The 21,168-nt window shown below is 52.6% G+C and overlaps 9 protein-coding genes across 9 annotated transcripts; 5 read left to right on the top strand and 4 right to left on the bottom strand.

The window, feature by feature from the left end:
* Positions 1 to 334: 334 nt before the first annotated feature.
* Positions 335 to 4,270, top strand: N7468_000493 (uncharacterized protein; the record flags this gene model as incomplete). The annotated part of the gene is made up of 6 exons (XM_058469790.1): positions 335 to 359; positions 427 to 1,118; positions 1,243 to 1,594; positions 1,647 to 2,419; positions 2,494 to 3,548; positions 3,628 to 4,270. 6 exons carry the CDS (start codon positions 335 to 337, stop codon positions 4,268 to 4,270), a joined length of 3,540 nt encoding a protein of 1,179 aa, XP_058335821.1.
* Positions 4,271 to 4,588: 318 nt separating this feature from the next.
* N7468_000492 (putative mitochondrial carrier protein) lies at positions 4,589 to 7,259 on the bottom strand (the record flags this gene model as incomplete). The annotated part of the gene is made up of 5 exons (XM_058469789.1): positions 4,589 to 4,769; positions 4,824 to 5,126; positions 6,131 to 6,794; positions 6,883 to 7,072; positions 7,230 to 7,259. 5 exons carry the CDS (start codon positions 7,257 to 7,259, stop codon positions 4,589 to 4,591), a joined length of 1,368 nt encoding a protein of 455 aa, XP_058335820.1.
* A 603-nt stretch (positions 7,260 to 7,862) lies between these two features.
* Positions 7,863 to 9,169, bottom strand: N7468_000491 (putative eukaryotic translation initiation factor 3 subunit EifCh; the record flags this gene model as incomplete). The annotated part of the gene is made up of 4 exons (XM_058469788.1): positions 7,863 to 8,432; positions 8,489 to 8,998; positions 9,070 to 9,109; positions 9,162 to 9,169. The coding sequence occupies 4 exons, from the start codon at positions 9,167 to 9,169 to the stop codon at positions 7,863 to 7,865; spliced, it is 1,128 nt and encodes a 375-aa protein (XP_058335819.1).
* A 497-nt stretch (positions 9,170 to 9,666) lies between these two features.
* N7468_000490 (arylformamidase) lies at positions 9,667 to 10,761 on the top strand (the record flags this gene model as incomplete). The annotated part of the gene is made up of 2 exons (XM_058469787.1): positions 9,667 to 9,773; positions 9,813 to 10,761. 2 exons carry the CDS (start codon positions 9,667 to 9,669, stop codon positions 10,759 to 10,761), a joined length of 1,056 nt encoding a protein of 351 aa, XP_058335818.1.
* Positions 10,762 to 10,989: 228 nt separating this feature from the next.
* N7468_000489 (casein kinase II subunit beta family protein) lies at positions 10,990 to 12,066 on the bottom strand (the record flags this gene model as incomplete). The annotated part of the gene is made up of 3 exons (XM_058469786.1): positions 10,990 to 11,490; positions 11,544 to 11,789; positions 12,007 to 12,066. 3 exons carry the CDS (start codon positions 12,064 to 12,066, stop codon positions 10,990 to 10,992), a joined length of 807 nt encoding a protein of 268 aa, XP_058335817.1.
* Positions 12,067 to 13,519: 1,453 nt separating this feature from the next.
* Positions 13,520 to 15,177, top strand: N7468_000488 (uncharacterized protein; the record flags this gene model as incomplete). The annotated part of the gene is made up of 6 exons (XM_058469785.1): positions 13,520 to 13,562; positions 13,614 to 14,395; positions 14,443 to 14,706; positions 14,758 to 14,902; positions 14,998 to 15,062; positions 15,121 to 15,177. The coding sequence occupies 6 exons, from the start codon at positions 13,520 to 13,522 to the stop codon at positions 15,175 to 15,177; spliced, it is 1,356 nt and encodes a 451-aa protein (XP_058335816.1).
* Positions 15,178 to 15,985: 808 nt separating this feature from the next.
* Positions 15,986 to 17,245, top strand: N7468_000487 (uncharacterized protein; the record flags this gene model as incomplete). The annotated part of the gene is made up of 1 exon (XM_058469784.1): positions 15,986 to 17,245. One exon carries the CDS (start codon positions 15,986 to 15,988, stop codon positions 17,243 to 17,245), a length of 1,260 nt encoding a protein of 419 aa, XP_058335815.1.
* Positions 17,246 to 17,535: 290 nt separating this feature from the next.
* N7468_000486 (uncharacterized protein) lies at positions 17,536 to 18,990 on the bottom strand (the record flags this gene model as incomplete). Its single annotated transcript, XM_058469783.1, has 1 exon — positions 17,536 to 18,990. The coding sequence occupies one exon, from the start codon at positions 18,988 to 18,990 to the stop codon at positions 17,536 to 17,538; it is 1,455 nt and encodes a 484-aa protein (XP_058335814.1).
* Positions 18,991 to 19,946: 956 nt separating this feature from the next.
* Positions 19,947 to 21,013, top strand: N7468_000485 (oxidase ustYa family protein; the record flags this gene model as incomplete). Its single annotated transcript, XM_058469782.1, has 5 exons — positions 19,947 to 20,184; positions 20,235 to 20,366; positions 20,424 to 20,554; positions 20,613 to 20,712; positions 20,772 to 21,013. The coding sequence occupies 5 exons, from the start codon at positions 19,947 to 19,949 to the stop codon at positions 21,011 to 21,013; spliced, it is 843 nt and encodes a 280-aa protein (XP_058335813.1).
* Positions 21,014 to 21,168: the final 155 nt, after the last annotated feature.

Raw genomic sequence — 21,168 nt, 5'->3', positions numbered from 1 at the left:
CCCCCAGCGCAAAAAGTCCTTTGTCTTGAAAGTCGAACTACAACCCGCGACCTCGATCTCGACTCCAATCTCGAAACCCAATATTCGCGCCGGTCGTGGCAGGGTGGCTATTGTCATTTTTTTGTTCCTTTGGGTCTATTGTCCCAAAGAAAAGTACCTTGCTTTGCTTTTTTCCGTCCTACACCTCTAACCCCTTAACCACCGTTCCCGCCTGCAAGGCCGCGCCGACGACTTCAAGCTCGCTACGTACGATTCCCTTCCGGTTTCGCTTCGCTCTCACTCCAGCACCAGATCCACTTCTGCGCGGGGAACCTAATTGTCCTCCCACAACCCCATGTGTCCTCATTTCACGCGATCGGGTCAGTAAGCGGACTGCCTTATATGCATATTCGCCATGGCGTGCGTCGCGACCGCGCCTACGCTAAGCCTGCGCATCGGGTGTTCTTCGATCCCCCCCACCGTCTCAACCCTGGCAGCCTGTCCTCGCTAGGCTGCTCGACGATGTCTCAGCGGTGCTAGCGAAAACCAGTGCGGCGTGCGCTCCGGGCGAGGACCTGGGCCTTCGAGCGCCGAGGTTACTACCACTGCCGTGTGCGCGCGACCCGCCGAAGGATGCGAGGGCGCAACTTCCAGAGGATACGGAGCTTCCTGCGCGCGCGCAACGGAAGGGACATGACGTGCCTGAGTTTTATGTGAAGAAACAGCGGGCAGACGTGGATTTTGACAACGCGCATGGTGTGCGCGAGCATAAGGGTGGGAAGAAGAAGGCGGCGAAGAAGGCTATACCGCTTTCTTTGGCGCCGACCAACAATAGCGGTGGGTCGGATAATGCTGGGGATGCGCCACCTGGAGAGGGAGGAGATGGTGCTGGCGCCGGAGACGGTGCGGGGGGTGGTGGTGATGATGATTGGGGAAATGGATGGGATGGGGATAAAAAGAGCAAGAAACAAAAGGAAGAGGAAGATGAGGCCGAGCGAGCTGCTAAGGAGAAAGAGGAAGAAGAGAAGAAGAAGGCCGCCGAGGCTACTACTAATAATCTCAGCTGGGCTGACGATGGAGATGTTGGTGACGATGGGTGGTTTAGTGCGGGAGCGAAAAAGAAGGGCAAGGTAGGACATGTCTTGTTTTTTTTTCTCCCCTGGGATCAACTTCAAAATTCAACCACGATATGCTAATTCATAAACTCAGGATGAACCCCCTGGCGGCTTTCAGGACATTAGTCTTGATAGCGGTGCACCACAGCTAGATCTGAACTTCGATTCGGCTCCAAAATCCACTGGTTTTGGCTTCGGAGGCTGGGGCGGGGGTTGGGGCTCGACTCCCAAAGAGGAGCCTCCTAAAGATACAAACCCATGGGCAAGTGCCAATAAGAAAAAGACCAAGACCACTGGTGGGTTTGACTTTGGTAACTTAGGCCCTGCACCCGTGGAAGAGAAGGCAGACAGCAGCTGGGGCGCATTTGGTACCATTGGCAAGAAAGGCAAAAAGGCCGAGCCGCTGCCTGATACCAAAGATGATGACTGGGGTTGGGGGGCCTCTTCCAAAGACAAGAAGAAGAGCTTACTTGATTCTGACCCCCCCCGAGCCCGAGCCGGTCCCCGAACCAGCTCCAGACCCTCCTACTGAGGAACTCGAACCTCTGCCAGAACTTGAGCTTGTAGAAGTCCCCGGTCCACTCGCTGAGGATCCTGTCTACAATGGCATGTCTAAGAAAGAACAGCGGAAGTACAAAAAGGACTGGGAAAGGAGAGTGAAGGAGGCGGAGGACGAAAATGCATCCCGGCAAGAAGCCCGAAACAAAGAAATCGAGGAGCGACAAGCCAAACAAGACGAGGCCCAGAAAGCTAAGGAGGAGGATGCCAAAAAGGCGGAGGCCGATAATGACTGGGGCTGGGATGTTCCTGCCAAGAAGGATAAGAAGAAGAAGATCGATCTTCTTGCTGATCCAGAGCCTGCGCCTGGTCCACCGGCCAAGGAGGAAGATGACTGGGGTGGATGGGGTATCTCAACAAAGAAGGATAAGAAAAAGAAGGGCAAAGCGGAGCCGGAGCCAGCTCCAGAACCTGAACCCGAGCCCGAGCCAGTCAAGGAACCTGAATCCAAGGCAGAGCCAGAGCCTGAACCAGAGCCTGAACCTGAACCAGAGCCGGAGCCAGAAAAGCCAGTAGTTGCTGATGATCCTCTTTATAAAGACTGGTATACCCTTTCTTCGAAAGAGCGGAAGAAGCGCGAAAAGAATCTGGTCAAGAAGGGTCTTCCAATTCCCGGCAAGGACTTCGAACTTCCACCTGAAAAGGCCGCCGACCCAGAGCCGGAGCCGGAACCTGAACCTGCACCTGAACCCCCTGCAGCACCAGAACCAGAGCCGGAGCCGGAGCCGGAGCCACTCGTTGAACCAGAGCCAAAACCTGAAAAGCCAGTTGAAGATGACGCGTGGGGATCATGGGGGGCTTACCAAAACCAAGAAAAAGAAGAAGGGTCAAGAAGCCGAAGCCCCTCCCCCCACGGGCGCCAACTCCTCCTGCTCAAGGCTTGACACCCGAACCAGACGCAGCTCATGATGGTGCGGATGATATATGGGCAGATCTGGCTCCTAAGAGCTCTAAGGCCAAGAAGACTGTCAAGGAAGAAAAACCAGCGGCTAAGGGTTTCTGGGCTACTTTAACCGGCGGCAGTGGGACTAAGGCGAAAGCCAAAAAAGAAGATAAACCCGAGGAACCGCCTGAGGAAGACCTTCTCATTGATGTCGCTGATGATCCTCCCAAAGATCCCGATCCGGAACCAGAGCCTGCGCCAGAACCAGAGCCTGCGCCAGAACCAGAGCCTGCGCCAGAACCAGAACCAGAACCAGAACCAGCACCAGAGCCGGAGCCGGAAACGCAACCTGCGCCAGAGCCAGCCAAGTCTAAGACTAAAAAGCTTTCTGTTGCAGAGCGTATCAAGGCTCTTGAGCAGAACAAGAAAGATAAGGCTGATGCGAAATCGACTTCCAAGTCGAAAAAGAAGAAGGCAGAACCTGAACCAGAGCCTGAACCAGAACCAGAACCGGCGCCGGCGCCGGAGCCTGAGCCTGAGCCCTCGGCTGAAGAAGAGAAGCAAGATTCGCTTCCAGGTGCCTTTCCTGATGAACCTGAGCCGGAGCCGGAGCCTGAAGCTGAACCGGCCCCGGAGCCAGAACCAGAGCCTGCACCAGCACCCGAGCCTGAGCCAGATGTTTCGAAAATGACCAAGAAGGAGCTGAAGAAATACAAAAAGGCACAGGCCGAGAAAGCAGAAAAAGAAGCAGCTGAGAAGAAGGCTGCCGATGAAGCGGCGGCAGCTGCTGCTGCAGAGGCAGAAGCAGAGGCTGCCAAGGAAGCGGAAGCATCTAAAGAAGCTGATGTGGAGGCGGATGCGGCTGATCCGCCCCCACCGGAGGATCCAGAACCAGCCCCTGAGCCTGAGGCCCCTGCTGAGGAGGCGCCTGCTGACGATGGAGCTCCCCCCCACACCCCCTCCCGAGGAGCCAGAGGACAAACCCCCGAAGTCATCGAAGAAAGACCGTGCTCGTGCGGATCGTGGAAACACATCTGGTTGGGGATTCCTGGCCGGTGCGCCACCTCCCAAGAAGTCTTCCAAAAGGGAGAGCCGACGCGAGAGCAGGGTCCCCGCCGAGGAGCCCCCCAAGGAAAAGGAGTCCAGGAAGAAGTCGCGAGATGAAGACGCCGTGCGTACGAAATCCAGCAAATCGCGACCAAGGGGATCTGACCAGGAGATGAAAGAGTCGTCTGCGTCGGACCGAGAAAAACGCCGCGATCGGGAAGCACGAGCTTCGAAGCAGCAACGTGCCACAACGTTGTCCAACTTTATCCTCGGCGCTCCCCCGCCATCTACGCGACCTAAGCCGATACGCAGGTCGACCACATCCAAATCGGCTTCGAGGCCCGTCTCCCGCCGTCCGTCACTGGAGGAGGCTGCAATGATGTCCCCCATAGACGATAAGGCTGAGGTGCCCGATAAGGCAGCTAAGCTTATGGGCATGGGTGGCTCAAAGTCGAAGCGTGACCGTCCCCGCGCTGAGAGACGCAAGTCAGGTATGTTGTTATTTCAGTCGAAAGAACTCGAGTCGATATCTAACGTGCTCACCCTCCGCACAGCTCCCGATCCTTATGCTATCGACGATGATGATATGGTTGTGGTCGATATGGAAGATGCGGGTCGACAGTCACCGAAGGAAGGCTCTAGAGGCTCTGGGCCATCCAAACGCAAGTCCAAGCCAGAAGTTAGTTAACCCACTATGTCCTATCTGCCCATTTGCTTACATATTTCCTTTTTCTAGTCTCGGGCCAGACCAGACGATGAGGACGCTGTCATGGTCGACGCTGAACAGGGACAAGATCCTGATGTTGTATCTGGGCCTGACGACATTGCATTCGTCGATGCACCCCCAAGAGACCCCCGTGAGCGCCGCTTGAAACGCTCTAACACTGCACCACCAAAGAAGCAAGAGTCTGGTGGGCTGATGGGCATCTTCGGGTCCCTCCGTAAGAATGCGAAGGCTGCAGACGTCCCAGAGAGACGCAAGTCGCGCTCCTACCGTGATGACGAGTCAAGAAGAATGACTGAGACAGAGCGCGAAGACCGCAAAATCCGACGTGATGATCGTGAACGCCGTCGGCGCTCCGTCAAACCCGACACTGACGGTGAAGGATTCACAACTGACGCTGCTGGTGCCGGGGCGGGTGAAACCGAGGCCGAGGATGCTGAGATCCGACGAGCTGCCCGACGAGCTGCGAAACGCTCATCTCGAATGGCACCTTCTGAAGCACGGGAGGCCGAAGCACGCGAAGCAGAAGAGCGCCGCGCCAGGCGCAAAGAGAAAGAGAGGGCCCGTGAACAGAAGATCAAAGATCAACAACAAAAGCTCAAAGATGAGGAAGAAGAGAGACGACGCGTCCGTCGCGCTGCCCGCGAAGAGCGTCGCCTGAAAGAAGAACAAGCAGCCCGTGAGGCCGAAGCCGCTGCCGAAGCTAAGGCAGCTGAACGAAGGGAACGCCGTCGTCTGCGAGAAGAAGAAGAAGCTGCTGCCAGAGCGAAACGCCGTCGCTCCCGTGCTGAGCCACCCGCAGATGTCGAAGACCCCAAGGCTAGTCGACGACGTTCAAAAGCCATTCCTCCTGAAAAAGTGTCAACTCCCCTCATGAACCGCGACATCAACGGTAGCGGCAGTGCCCCTGGCGGAGAAAAGAATGACAAGACCTCGTCTTGGGTACTCACAAGCTGATGAACCTCCTGAGCCTCCTCCAATTGTCCCGACCTTCATCGATATGCCCCCCGCCGCTGCGGCCGCGGCCGATGCAATGAATGGTCACTCCCTATCCTCCGATGAGGAAGCTCGCCGTGCAGTTCGCCGTCGTGCTAAGCGGCGTGCAAAGTATGGAGACATGCCAGATGCCGAGATCGATGACATGCGCTCGCGCCGTCACGAGTCTCGTCGCGATGGCATGAAGAGCAGTTCAGGCAGTGGTGACTATGAGCGTGATCGGGGAATGCGATCTAAAAATGGAAGTCGCCATGGAGGACCCCCTCCTACCTCGGGAGCTAAAAAATCCGGCAGCTGGCTTCGAAAATTGACCAACCTGTAGACGGTTGCAGTGATCTGGGATCTGATATTTGGCGTTGGCAATGTGCTCATATCTACGGCCCTGTTTTTTTTTCTTTTTCTTTTTTTCTTTTTTTCTTTTTTTTCATTTATATATATTGTCATGTCTCCCTTTGGATTGGTTATTCTGATTGTCTTTTTTTTTGTACACGATAAAGTTGGCTTTGGCTGTTCTGATATCCTTTTACATACCCCACTCCAGGTGTCTGGAGTAAGCATGCTCTGACGATGGATACGACCTCATGATTTCAAAATATCGCTTGATTACTGTTTATCAAAATTTTCTTCTGGTCCTCATCTATATGCTTTATCGCCGTATAGCAGCTACATCAGCTCATCGCCCTCTCCCCTCCCATTTTTCCGACCATCCAACTCCATCCGCCGGTTCTCCAAGTACAATCTCCCCCCTTCGTAAATCCCAAGATAAAGACTCAGCGCCACAGCCGTCCACCCAGCTCGAATAGCACCCCCTTTAAAGAGCCCACTGACCCCTTCCGCACGGAAAATATCCCTTCCAACCGCAAACGCCCCTTCCCCGTGCCTCCTCTCCTCATCTCGCCACCCTTACCTCCAGTAGACCCACTCGCAGAGAGCATCATCCGCGTCTTCACCACATCAATCGGAGTTGTCACCGACGCAGCAACAGCCCCCGCCATCCCCGCCGAGAGCCCCGTCAACCCAGCCCGTTCAACCAGCACCTCCCGCTGCCCCGTCCATCGAATGCCCCGTTCCTCTCTGCGCCGTCTCCGCCACTCTACCATGCGCGCACGCACGTACTCAAAGAGCGGGAACTGGATCCCTGTAGTGGGGAGGTTACGGCCGAGAAGAGCGGAGTAGCCGCTCCAGAGCCTCCAGGGCTGGGACTTGAACTGAGATAGAACTTGCACGATGGGTGTTTTTCTTGGCATGTTGAGCTTAGGCGTATTATCTGATGGGATCATCTGCGCATTTTGCTTGATGACTTCTGCTGGTGTTAGGATTAGGCAGGAGACTGCTTCCGCGGAGGAAGAGGCGATGGCGTGCATGATTGGGGTGGGGAGTGAGTGGAGTGGCAGTCTCTTAGATTGCGCGGTTGGGTGTGATGAGTTAGCCCCGGTGGATGTCTTATGTAGAGCGGATTTGACGGCCTCATAGGTTGTGAAGAAGGCGCCGGCTTTGGAGGTTTTATGGAGTTAGTGGCTAGTTGGAAATCTTTTGGGAGCTGATGCTCGACCTGCTTGATGTGGTCAGGTCATACTTACAGGATGGGATGGTTGAAAAGACGACACTCCACACGCCTTGGTATAAGCCTTTGAATAATACATTCCGTTTAAGCGCGCCGGTTTGTGCATCTTTGAATTGCTTCTCGTAGTTTGCAGATTGGATGCGTGTCTTGAGGGTGTCGACCGGGTAGACGATGAAGTCGACGACAACGGCGGCGAATGCACCTGCCTGGAGAAATATTAGTATCTATGTCTTGGCAAGGGAAATCCAACTTGAAGCTCAATTCTTCGAATTGGCTTGCTGAGTTCAATGTTCAACTTGAACTGGAATAGGGAAGGATTCGCATGGTCCTGCGATAAGTATGTAGGAGCCATTTCATACTCACAGCCCATATGTCGGTATTAGTATTGTACATGGGTGATGCCGCTGCCTCTGGACTGGAGTTCAGAACTGAGGCTTGGGTCTCAAACACGGAATTCCAATTTATATCACAATCAATCGGGGATAGCTACAGAGATCGACGTAACAGTTCATGACCTCATAACATCACGTGGTCATGGTGGAAATTACCGCATCGAGATAAGTGGATTGATTGAAAATGCGAGATACAAAGCTCGAAGGTCCGTATCAAATAACGCTCGAACAAGGGTGGACCTTTCGATTAGAGATTGCGACCAAGATACCAATTCTTCACGCTTCGATCATAAAGCGAGTTGCATAAAACCACGTGACTTATGGTTACCCTACATCGTATAGGGCTACCCTTGAATACAAGATTCCGCAGCATGAAGACGAAGAGGCAGGTTTGGCAGTATAAGATTCGGTTCTAATAAAAGATAAAGTTTTCTATGAACGGATGCCAGTCCATATATGTCACTAATTAGACAAGAAAAGACTCGACGTCGTCACGGATACAAGAAACAAAAGAGGAAGTTGTATAAACATCCAGAGAACATTTTCCGTCCCTACGCCGTAAAAGGTCATGCAATCCCAAAAGCCTCATCCGCATTCACGTTATCTAGTTCGCAGTCTCGCCGGGCAGCAGGTTACCCTTGACAGCGAACATCTTGCCGGTAGTCGACGAGACGAAGCTGTCGACCTGGCGGGAGAACTGCTCCACCTGGCGGGTGTTGAGCATGCTCTCCAGCCGGCTGGGCTCAGCGGGCAGCTTGAACAGGCGCTGCCACTCGTCCTCGGGGAGCAGGGGTTGCTTCAGAGCGGAGCGGGTGGCGTTTTCCTGGGCGCGCTTCTGCTTCCAGTTGTTGATCTTCTGTTGCTCGCGGCCAAGAACGCGCTGGTAATACTGGTAGTTGTTGGTCTCGGTGTTGTGGGCCTCGATGCTGTCCAGCAAGAGGTCGCAGTTCTTCTCCAGGAATGGGTCGATGTTGAGGGTCAGGTTGTCGAAGTTGGGGGTGAGAATTGAGGACTTGGAGAATGGACTGGCCTCAAGGGCACTGAGAGAGAGAGGAAGTTCAATGGGACCTGAGGTGCTGGGACCCTGCAGCTGGTGGAGGAAGGTGGTGATCAGGTGTGAGTTGTGGATCTCCACAGGGAGTTCTTCGAAGATGTCTTGGTAGCGGATGTTGGACTTTTGAAGGCTGTTTGATGATTTGTCAGTGTTTCTGAAACCTCTTTTCATCGCACCAATATGCCGATAGTGTTGTTGGGGGGGGGGGGAAGACACTCCTCCGAGGTGAACTTGTTCTCCTTGAACGCCTCGACAAACTTAGCAGAGAGACGGAATGCGCGCAAGCTCAAGCTTCCCTGAGCGCTGCGGCTAACGTCGTGAACAAGCGCGACTGTTCGCTCATTCAGTTCCTTTTGGTAGTAGAACTGGTTCTCGATCACGTTCATGTTGACAAAGTTTCCCATGTTGGCACTGGTGTACCATCCGACGTTGTTGGCGTCCACGTTGACCTCGCGAATCATGCGAATCATCTCGGCTTGGTAGGCGGCGTTTCCCTTGGCGCGAGGAGCAGAAGCGGCAGGGTTCGGCGCGGCATTGTCGAAGTGCGACTCGGTGGTGGTTTCCACAACGGGGAAAGGAAAAGAGTTCGTGACCTCAAGGGTGCCGTCCACGTCCATACCGACAAGGGAGCCGGTTGAAACGGTAGGGAACGTCTGGGAACCGTGCTTGATGATTTTCATCACCACCTAGAGTTCCGAGCATCAGTATTTGTGGTTGGCGAGGGGAGGCCATATTTTCAAGACTGCGGGAATCGTACCAGGGCCTCGACCTTGACGGCCGTGATGGGGGCTTGTGCTCTAGAATACAAGTTAGCATGGAATCATGACAAAGCGGTTCTTTTCAACGTACTCAGCCATATTTAATAGGTGGATGCACCGAAAGAAGAGGGGGTGACACTCGTGGACGGGGACGAGCGGTTTGTGTGAGAACAATTCAACCTGCAAATCCTGATCGGGTTTAGCCTCGTATGGGAAGCTGGTAATACCAGACAATTGTCGCGGCTCTTCAAGGTGGGCTATGGAGGGGTATTACGGTATTATAACGTTGTCCGTGCTCCGTAGTTTTCCTTTGTAAAGCGGCTACAACGAGCAACAAGTCTTCATTCATTCGTTCAGACGATTAGACCCTGGTAATGTACTCAATCTCTCAAATAAAATAATGCGACCGTCTGCCCTGCACTACTGGAGCTAACCTCCCCAAAAATAATCAAAAAGCAACATATAATGTCGTTAGTCATAATGTGGAGATCCGGTCCCGCTTCCGCTTCCTATCGATATCAATCGTTTATCAGTTGAAAGGGTCCCCAACCGTCTTCTGCGCGAAGGACAGAAGCGAAAGAGCACTTCGATCAAAAATGTCAAGCTCACCAGAAAGGCGCCAGGTGGCATACGGAAGGCACCATGAGCTCCAAAACATAATCATATCTCCTATTGATTCAAACCCGGACGGATACTGGGTAGTGTAAGTTTCTCCAACGGCAACCCCTCATGCATTTCCAAGGCAGGTCATCCAAACAGAGAGCTCACCGCAAGGCCACAGCTACATCCACGGCGGCGCTTGGCGTGACCCGACCATCACAGCATCCTCTTTCGAGCCCACCGAAGCCCTCCTTCGAAGCTACCCGGGCCTGCCAATATCCGGCTTTGCCTCGATCTCGTACCGACTGAGCGCGCATCCCGACTACCCACAGAATAAGAAGGAGACCCCAGTCACTCAATATCGCGATGCGAAACATCCGGATCATATCCGCGATGTAGAAGCTGCGCTGGCATTTCTGCAGAATACGTATAATTTCGGGCCTCGCTACATTCTGGTCGGACATAGCTGCGGTGCGACGTTAGCTTTTCAAGCGGTCATGGGTGCTGTCGCGGGGCACCGTGAGCAGTCGTTCAATGGGGCTGAGGACTCCGGCATAGACGTGGAGCAGGTCTCTATGTCTCCTGCTCCCTTGCCGCCGAAGTTGACTGCACATCCGATGGCTATCGTTGGAGTGGCGGGAATATATGACCTGCGGAAGCTCCAAAATGACCATCGCGATTCACCTGCTTATCGAGAGATCATCGAGGGGGCTTTCGGGACGGATGAGTTACTGTGGGATGCTGTATCACCCGCGCAGATGGAAGGATCACGCGGGATAGAAGGTGGATGGAAGACGGGGAGACTGGTCGTGCTGGCGCATTCGAAGGATGATGAGCTCGTAGACGAGGGCCAGCAAACCGCACTTCTAGAAGCGTTAAAGGGCTGGGAATCGAAGGAGGCCCAGATCCCTAAACGAGAGTTGGCCCATCGGATTCGACATGTTCGCTTCCTGCCCATTAGTGGCGGGCATGATGAAGCATGGAGCATTGGGGAAGAGCTTGCTCGAGCAGTCAAATTTACTTTCGTGGAATTGCAGAAAATGGGAATTGCTCCAGAGCCGGAATTCCTGGGCGGGAGCGAAAGGGTCTGAAAGCATTGACATGACAGCATCATACAAACAGGCGGTACATAACTGATAAGCGGACTAGCATCTCCTTTATTTGGATCTTCGGGAATGAAGTTGTGTAAATACATTAGAGACCCGCCCACGCAGGCCCGAAAGACGCCATTATTCGTTAACGCATTTCACAAAAGATAAAAATGCTGGGAAATCCCTTGGTACGCCGAATGCTTGAAAGTTGAAAGACTCAGGGCAGCCTCAGTTGTTCAAGTCCATGCGGCCCGACGCGGTGTCCCCCACCACCTTGTCGTCTTTTGAGCCTTCGGTACCCTTCTCCGTATATTCGTAATCGACATCTTCATCCTCGCTATCACTGTCCTCAATGAACTTGAATGGTACACCAAAGTCCCTAAGACGCCAGTGCAGGTCTTCTCGCTGGTTGTCTTGCCAGCGCGCCAGAGCAGCAGCAGCATGGACTTTGAATCCATAGATACGGGGTTCATAACGGCGTACGCTCTTCTCGGGGCTGAGAGCAGGGTAGACTTGGAAGAGGATGGAGTGGAAAGAGGTTCCGAAATAAGCCCCGTCGATAGAGGCGTGGCGGGAGGATTTGGGGTTGTAAATATCTTCGCATTTCGGGCAGTAGAGCTTAACGGTGCTCATGCTGGGGAGGTCAGACTGACCCATAGGCAGGAGGGGGTGGCCGTCGCAGATCACGCGTGGGCATTTTCCAAAGTCGCACTTCTTGTACTTGTCCAGCTATATCGGTGTCAATCGTCATTATCAATGCAAGGTGCTTCTTTCGGGCATACCATCTTTGCCAGACCACGAGTCGTGACAATATAACGCGCGTGTACTAGGCCATAAAGATGGCGAGCGGACTTCTCGATCTGTTCGCGAAGGTCATCATCGGCGTCGAGGTCGAAGACATCGGTAACCAAGTCGAGCGCGTATTGGTAGTATGGAACCTCGGTGTTCAAGCCCGTCAGGTTGAAGCGATCGGTGAGGTAGTCCTCATCGATTTCGCAGAAGTACTCGTTGCCGCGAGAGGAGACGAACTAGATCCAGACAACACGTGAGCTTGGTTCATTTCGTGGGCGGGGACGAGAGATCAAGCGCCGTGTCTTGAAATACCATAAATCTGTAGTCCATCCGAGACATCCTGATGTTGTTGCGCGAACTTTGTACTCCACAGAGAGAGTATTAAAAGCAAGTGATCAGGGTATCTGCGGGGCACAAAATGGCAGTCGCAACCAGTCCCCAGATCGCACTTACCCAGTCTCTCCAGTAGCTAGTGTAGTCACTATCTGTCTCACTATTGAAGTCTTCCATCATTATGGCGGTCGTCTCTGTGTAATATGGCTCTACTCGGACCGGATCCGGGATCGCAGGCGAAAGGTGGGTTGGGTAACTGGCACAGAGTTTGGGTGAATCAACCCCGGGGCGCCGAAACCCCCGCTGCTTAGGCTGATATGCAATTCAGCGACAAGGAATGGATCTTTTCGCTAGAGGCAAGGACGGACGGGGGCAGTTCAAGGCGGTGGGAGGTAAGGATGTTCTTGTCAAACCTCACGAGATGCCGTCTATCAATTCCAGTGCGGGCAAGGCGGTGATGGGTACTGCCGCGTGGAGTGATAAAACGCAATCGACTCATACATCACTTTTACCACTTTTGCTCATCATAGCCAACCTACTATATACTCATCTACCAACTGTTGCATGGTACTAGTATATACAGACTTGAAGGAATTCCTCGTAGTATGGTCTGGTCAGCATCCAGATATATGGGTTCTTGAAATCCACTGAGGCACTGCGCTTGTGCTTACTCCTGGCTATCATTGTATCCATGGATGTGGCCAGACAAGTCAATCAGATTCTGCATCAGTTGCAGCAAAACGAGACTGGTCTCTCGTGATGAATTTCTTTACAATCGGTACTACCTATATAGAGGACTACCAAATCCAACGTAGGGAGAGCCGCGAAAAGAAATCGAAAAACTGCAAAAGAAGAGAGAAAACGCACGAGAAGCTTCTAAAATGAGAAGCTTTCTTCGCTTACACAGATCTGGGGTTGTCTTTGCTATACCTTATTTGAAGTCGGAAGAGGTCGCGCTCGTACTTTCAAGTGTTTAATTGTTTGTGCGAATGCGACATGTTGGATCCTTCCGAGTCTCACGAAGAAAACAGTGATCATGACTTACTCGGTTGCCATCAACTTTCTAGTAACGCTCAGGCTCAAGCAGTCAGATGCTGAGGAAGACCCGGTGACCTTCGTTCGAAACACTCGAGCATCACATTCCGTTGCGAACTATACGATCTATTCAAACCATTTGGCGCCTGAATTGGGTCTATGTACCCCCTGTCTTGCAGAGTATTCCCGCTAACTTGAATGAAATGTAAATGTACTAGTAGGATGAGAAGGCTGCTTACTGCTTTTCTGCCATGCTAGTTGGACATAATGCAAGGACCTTTGATTAGTAGTACCCGTACTGCGACCCCCGGTACCCGTAAGGTTCGAGCTTTGCCTAGCTAGTTTGAAGGCAAAATTATACTAGTGGAGGTCATTGTATGATAGACACAATATCGTTCAAGACATCCATGAGATATCAAAAGGAGGGTTCCTTAGGAATATAAGACTGCGGCGTATTACCAAGTGGCTCAGGGATGTGGATGCTATTTGAAGAACACCAGACCGCCCCGCAGATAAGAATTTAGGCCCCCCACGCTTTCCAAGCTTTCCACACTTTTCCCTCAACATCGTATGACCAGATCATTATCTTGATGTCGACATGGGCGCCAAATCCCCTGAGCACGAGAGCCAGAATGGCGGTAGTACGTAGCAATGTCAGACACAAGAATTTCAGCCATACTTACCCGCGCTAGACGACCCGTCGAACTCAGCCAATGCTACTGCAGCAGGCGGCGAACCTCGCGGCACCCACCTGTCCCGCGACGGTGATGGAAGCCTCGGAGATGGCGACAGCGACGACGATGGCGGCGACGGAGACGAAGCTGGCGCTGTTACCGGGTCGCTGACGTCGCAACCCTCGTCGTCGAACGCTTCCAAGAAGAAGAGAAGAAAGAAGCCTAAGAAGAAGGCTGTTTTGAAGCAGTCCTTCCCACCTCGAGTTCCATTGGACCAGTTGTTCCCATCCGGCGAGTTCCCTGCTGGTGAGATTCAGGAATATGCGAGCCCCATCGACACAACGGCCCGCACTCCCGCCGAGGAGAAGCGCTACGAGGCCCGTCGCCAGGCGCAGGACGACACGTGGCTCCAAAACTACCGAAAGGCTGCGGAGGTGCATCGCCAAGTTCGTCACTGGGTCCAGGAGACTGCTCGCCCGGGTACGACTCTCACCGAGCTAGCAGTGGGGATTGAAGATGGCGTGAGAGCGCTGCTCGATAACCCCGGGCTGGAGACTGGAAGTGCGCTGAAGTCCGGACTGGGATTCCCTCCTGGGCTAGCGCTCAACCACTGCGTTGCGCACTTTACTCCGAACCCGGGCCAGCCGGAAGTTGTCTTGAAGTCGAGCGATGTCATGAAGGTCGATTTCGGTGTTCACATCAACGGTTGGATCGTTGATAGTGCGTTCACCATGTCTTTTGACCCGATCTATGACAACTTGCTTACCGCCGTCAAAGACTCTACGAACACCGGCATCAGGGTATGTCAGTCGTTTTCAAGTATCGGGCATCGCTAACATAGCCACAGAATGCCGGAGTTGATGTTCGTATCAGCGATGTTAGTGCAGCTATCCAAGAAGTCATGGAAAGCTACGAGGTTGAGATCGGCGGAAAGGTCTTCCCTGTCAAGCCAGTGCGTAATATCACCGGCCACAACATAAAACCTTACAAGATCCATGCCGGAAAGTCGGTCCCCTTTGTGAAAACCAAGGACCAGACCAAGATGGAAGAAGGCGAAGTCTTCGCCATTGAGACGTTCGGAACCACAGGCCGTGGGTATACCGTTGATGGGGTATGTAGATGTCCTTCTCTGACTTTGGCGCAATACTCATCGATCTCATAGACCGGCGTTTATGGGTATGGAAAGGACTATGAGGCCCCGAAGCGGGTGGTGACACCTTTTACCTCTGCCAAAGCCCTTTACAAGAAGATCAATGAGAATTTTGGTACCATTGTGTTCAATCGCCGGAGTCTTGAACGTCTAGGGGGTTAATCGTTACCTGGCGGCTGTGAGTATTTTGTCCGGGGAGTATTGTTTAAACCGAATGCTAATTATGTTAGATGAACAACCTTGTTTCTCAAGGGGTCATGGACGTCTATCCACCTCTTATGGATATTGAGGGATCCTACTCTGCTCAATTTGAACATGTAAGCTTGAAGGCACCTACCTAGATATCATTGGATTCGGTGTGCTAACCTGTTCTAGACCGTATTACTAGGACCTTGCAATAAAGAGGTCATCAGCCGTGGAACTGACTATTAAAGCAAGTCCCATGATACGCTGATTATGTCGAATTCTCTTTGCGGATTTTACTTTTGAAGTCAATTCAACATGACTGACACGCCTCCTGTTCGAGCTTTCCATCTTCGATCCGTATTGTATCACTCATTTAGGCAATACATGACCATTCTCATATCGCATCTTCTTCTTAGTATTAAATCAAGTGGTGTTCTTCTACTTCGTCACCCGATAGCCCAGTACCTAAAACTGTGCGAACGGGCCACCTGCGGTTCATAGTTCGAAACCACGAACCCTTCATGCAAGGTGAAACGTGATCCTCTATTTCAGAGTTGAGCCCCGTCGACTCCGTTATTCCTCCAGCATTGAGAGCTATGGACTTGTCCAGCATGAGGTTTTCCCAAGCTTAACTTATTGATCAATTATTAGATTTCATTTCATTTTTTTTTCCTTTCAAAAAAAGAAGGTCCGTACAAATGCATCGCTCGGCCCCGTGCCCTACAGCGCCTCCTGGATACCAATGGCACATTCCCGACTAACGCTCACAACAAACCTTTCAAAAATGAATTGCAATCTGTCCAAATATAATCGACTACCCCTGAAATCGAAGCCCCGATCTATAAATGCCCTCTTTCAACCTAAAACCCACCCCATACCTGACCACGACCTGAAATCAAACATGCCGCCCATCTGAAACGAGCCCTGTTTTACCTTCGAAGTCGCTCCAGATGCAATTTCCAACACGTCAATCGACATAAATAACAAAAGGGCACCGCCGATATTGCACTCACCTCGAAAAAAGAAAAATCATAATAATAAACCGCTAATCAAAATGCCACGCCACACATTGCGATGGACAACCATCCTCGCCCTAATCTCCCCAATCACCGCTCAACAAATCGGCAGCATACCAGAAACTCACCCCAAACTGCGCACCTACCAATGCAGCCACGCCCACGGCTGCGTCGAGCAAAACAGCTCGCTGGTCCTCGACGCGCTCGCGCACCCAATGCACAAAGCAGACAACACCAGCGTCTCATGCACGAACTGGAAAGCCGCCTGCGCGAGCGCAGAAGAATGTGCCCAGGCGTGCGTGATTGAAGGCGCGGATTACGAAGCGCATGGAGTCCGGACGGACGGAGACGCGCTTACATTGCGGAATTATATGCCCTCTGCGGAGGGATACGAGGCGATGTCGCCGCGGGTATATCTGCTTGATGAGGCGGGGCAGGAGTACGATCTGCTGAAGCTTTTGAACCGGGAGGTTAGCTTTGATGTTGATGTTTCGGATTTGGGGTGTGGGATGAACGGGGCGCTTTATTTGTCGGAGATGATGCAGAGCGGGGGCAGGAGTGAGTTGAATCCTGCTGGGGCGCAGTATGGGACTGGGTATTGTGATACGCAGTGTTTTCATCCGGCGTGGATTAACGGGGTGGCTAACGTGCAGGCGAAGGGGGCGTGTTGTGCGGAGATGGATCTGTGGGAGGCGAATGCGGAGGCTACGGCGTTTACTCCTCACGCTTGTACGAAGGAGGGCCTTTATGAGTGTGCTGGGGATGAGTGTGGGACGGGGAGTGAAGGAGTTTGTGATAAGATTGGATGCAGTTGGAATCCGTACAAGATGGGGAATCATAGTTTCTACGGACAGGGGAAGGTGGTTGATACAGCGAGCGGCTTCACGGTGGTGACGCAGTTCGTGACAGACGATGCTACGGACGAAGGCACATTGCAGGAGGTTCGAAGATTGTATGTTCAGGGGGGTAAGGTTATTCAGAATGCTGCAGTCGCGATTGACGGAAGGGATGTGGTTGCGATGACTGACGGGTTTTGTCAAGCGGAGTATCCGGGTGTCTTCCAGACAATGGGGGGCCTGAAGCCAATTGGACGAGCTCTAGGGCGCGGCATGGTGCTGGTCTTCAGTATCTGGAATGATGCGGCCGACTACCTGAACTGGTTGGATAGTGATACCGCGGGGCCATGCGATTCCACTCAAGGGGATCCGGATCTTATCAAGGAGGAGCACCCAGAGACCTCCGTGACATTTTCAAACGTTCGCTGGGGAGAAATCGACTCAACTTACGTGAGCTCATGAAGTAACTTAAAAACCAGTTTTATTCTTCTAACTATCGGTCGCAATCTCCGATTCCTCGTTCACGGAGCTGATTCCACAAGCCAAGTGGTGTAGCTATGCAACATAAAAGAGCGTATACAGTTCGTGTTCTCGTTACAAAACTCATCAAATGCATCAGATCATTCAAAATGCCCTGCAATCACAATTCTTCAAGGTCCATTCTAAGTTCTGGTCAGTTGTGGAAAGAAATACCAAGAAGTGTATGGACGTACCGAGATGGATTGTGTAGATACCCTGGAAGGGAAATCAATCTACTGCTTAGTCTTAGTAGCAGTAGCTTTCAGGACGCGGTCCTGGTTCTCGACCTTCTTGGTGGAGCCCTGGTAGGACCCGTCGTTCTGGTAGCTGCCGCTGTCGCCATAGCGGGGGGTACCACTAGTCTGGGGTCCATGGTTCCAGGTGTTGCTGGTGGGCCAGTTGCGAGCAGCGACACGGGGAGTGGGAGTAGGGCCGCGGTTCATGTCCCAGTCGTGGCGGCAGGAGAAGCCGGAGCGGTCATTGTAGTCGTTGTGCTTGCACTTGTCGTCGTATCCGTAGTCATTGTTGTAGTCATCGTTCCAGTCGTTGTAGTAGTCGTTGTCATCGTAGTGGTGGCGGTGCCAGTTGTCAGAGAATGGCCAAAAGCGAGGGACGATGCCGATATCGCTGATCACTTCCTCAGCAGTCTGACGGTCCTCCTCACGGTTGCGGTCATAGTCCTCGCGGTCAAGTTCACGCTCGCGCTCATAGTCATCCTCATCGTTGTTATCGTCGTTGGGGTTGTAGTGACGGGCCTGAAGGGGCGAGGTAGCAGCCCCGGGCTTGCCCATAGTGTTTGCTCCAGCACCAAGGCTAGGGACGGCACCAGTGCGGAGCTTTGCAGCGCCGGGTTGACCAGCAACAGTGGGAGAGCCTGCGATACCAGCACCAAGGCCACCGGCGCCAGCTCCAACACCGGGCATGTTGGCAGTAGCAGGGAGACTGCGCTTGGCGTTGGGGTGCCACTGGCCATTGGCGTCCGTCCATCCCTGGCCGTTATTACCGTTGTTGTTAGGGTGCCATTGTCCATTGGCGTCGGTCCAGCCTTGGCTATAGTCGGTAGAGTGCCACTGGCCGTTGGCATCAGTCCAGCCTTGGCCACTGTTACCGTTGTTGTTAGGATGCCATTGTCCATTGGCGTCAGTCCAGCCTTGGCTGTAGTCGGTAGAATGCCACTGGCCGTTGGCATCAGTCCAGCCTTGCCCGTTGTTACCGTTGTTGTTAGGGTGCCACTGGCCGTTGGCGTCAGTCCAGCCATCGTTGTTCTGGTCGTAGGGCCAGTTGCGGGCATGAAGGCCAGGCACGTTGATACCAGGCACACCCACTCGGCTGCGCCGATCACCGAATGAGCGAGCGCTTAGAGAACGGCGCTGGTAGGGGCCGTTGTTGTACTGGTCGTTGTTCCAGTTGTCGCGGTCCTGGCCGTTGTACTGGCCATTGTACTGACCGTTGTACCGACCATTGTATTGACCGTTGTTGTACTGGTCGTTGTACTGGTCATTGTACTGGTCACCGTTATATCCGTCGTTTGGGATGAAGTTGCCCGCGCTATCGTAATGGCCCTTGCGGTACTGCCCACTGGGGTCCCAGACACCGCCCTGGTCGTTAGGGTTGGGGTCAAGGGGCAGGGCCAGAGAAGCCAAAGGCGAGGCCAGAAGGAGAAGACCGTTGATCAGAGTGTAGCGCATCTTGATGGCTTTTGATCAATGCAATTGGATCTTCCTTTTCTGCGTTTTTGAATGCTTTCGCTTTTTTTTTTGGTGGATAGAGGAGATGATTTGGATTGATGAGATGCAGAACAGAATTGACGGTCCTTTGGTCCTATATTTATACTTGAGCTATGCAGTAGATTGAGAGCTCCGATTACGTAGCTCAGTCGGTGTTTACTTGGAAAGCGGGGCTTTCACAGCATCTGATGGCCGTGTCTGAGTTGGGACATTACATCGCAGCATTGAGTTTGCCCGCAATTGTGGTCTTCCTGTAAGGGACACGAGCTGAACGTGCAGCCAGCCATCGCTCCGCCTTGCGGGGATGAGATATTCAGCGCGGAAGTAGCTGCAACATGATTTCAGTGGTTTTGGATGGCAGGCTAATATGCGGCATATAGAAGTCCATGTAAGTCCTTGCCCTCGCATTGGGTGTCTTACATTACCGCTTTCAAGCTTTGCATGATGAACCTCGCATCGACGTGCAGAAATAGCGGACTGACGGTGTCGATCCTTCCTCTAAGGGGCTTAACCGCATTCCAGCCGAGGACTTGGGGCTCGTGCAGATCAACGGGTAGACAAGACATTCTTACGCCATAGAGTTTCTCATGTTCTATTCCTGTCGACCCCCTGGGATTTCTTCCGGTGGTCCACGATGATACCATGCTTTCCGGAGCTCATGGGACCAGGAACGTGTAAGACATGCAGAACTTACGTCAATGGATAGTCTGAATGGGGTGACCTTCGAGCTCGAAGCTCGAAGGAGGTTTAATCTGCCTAGCAAGGGCAGCTCGGTTGTGCAGTAGCGGTCTATCCGTGTCCAAAATAGGCTCGCTTGTCCACCCCATTAGTGCTGACGAAAGCTGGGCGCATTCACCTCAGGGGACTCCTGCGGTCTCTTTCACGCCATCCGAAAGCCGATTCGAAGAGCTTCCAAAATGATCTTCACCAAGTCTCGATGCCTGGAAGACGAAGACAGGGGAAGCGCTGAGCGCCTCTTAGCTGTCGAGGGTGGTCTCTGGACAGGAGACGAGGAGCCACAGCGACTGGGCGATCTTGCCGTTACTCTCCTTCATTTCACAATCCTTGGCATCATCTTTCTGGTGGGTATTCTCGTCGGCTTCTTCTGGAGGGGTGATCTGGATGGGCTGTGCAGTGAGCATGTTTCCCAATACTGTAAGGAATACCCCGCATAGTGCCATTCCACTTTGTATTGACCGTTGAAGCACCATTAATACGCGATGTGGGTGTCAAGTTTGGCACCAAAGAATTCAACGGGTCGCTTCTAAAGGAGAATATCTTCCGACAGGATGCTAGCCCTGAAGTTGATGCAGCGTGGGAATCGTTGGGGGTGAACTGTGAGCTTCCAGTTTTTCACTTCAAGTCGTGATGAAATCTAATTGCTGTTTTCTTAGACCGCGCTGTGAGAATTTCACTCAACGAGGCTTCGGAATCGAACATTGCTTCGGACCAGGTCAGGATCAGAGAGGAATATGGCGGTGGCTATCCAGCATACGTGGAAGGACTTCACCACCTTCATTGCCTGGTATGTTAAGAGCCACCGTTTAACCCAAAATGAAGAGGAACGAAACTTACTGTGCTAGAATGTTCTTCGAAAGTCCCTCTACTATAACTACGATTACTACCACGAACAGGCTGAGGGCGTCTTCACCAACAATAACTATATTGTCCGACATCAGGTTTGTGAGTCGCCCAACCTTTTTCATTTTTAGCTTTAGCTTTACTCATAACATATCTTCTAGCGCACTGCCTCGACATACTGCGACAGCAGCTGATGTGTGCGGTTGACACTGGGGTTCTAGGCCAGGTCTGGATATACCCAGAGGATCCAGAGCCGTTCATCAACTTCAATACTCAGCACAAATGTAAAAATTTCGAAGAGATCCGTGACTGGGCAGAAGCAAATCAACTGCCCGAGGATGCTCCCGAGGATTTCTTGCAACCTCCTTTGCCCGGCCAGAGGGTCCTGAAAGAAATGCCATGATGACCCATGCGATGAAGTGAGTTCATGAATGATGATTGAAACGTTAAGCTGGAGATGCTACGGATTTGGAATGGACTTTGAACTGCCAGTGGTATCAGGCACGATAACGCCGAGAAGCTACTTTAGTTTACTATGGAGCATAAACGACCCCAGCT

The sequence above is a fragment of the Penicillium chermesinum genome (genome assembly GCF_028974085.1).
Source record: "Penicillium chermesinum strain IBT 19713 chromosome Unknown utg000001l:1.0-1975020.0:1.0-1976611.0, whole genome shotgun sequence".
NCBI classification, from domain to species: domain Eukaryota; kingdom Fungi; phylum Ascomycota; class Eurotiomycetes; order Eurotiales; family Aspergillaceae; genus Penicillium; species Penicillium chermesinum.
The sequence above is the reverse complement of the archived record's forward strand: the minus strand, read 5'-3'. Positions and strand labels throughout refer to the sequence as shown.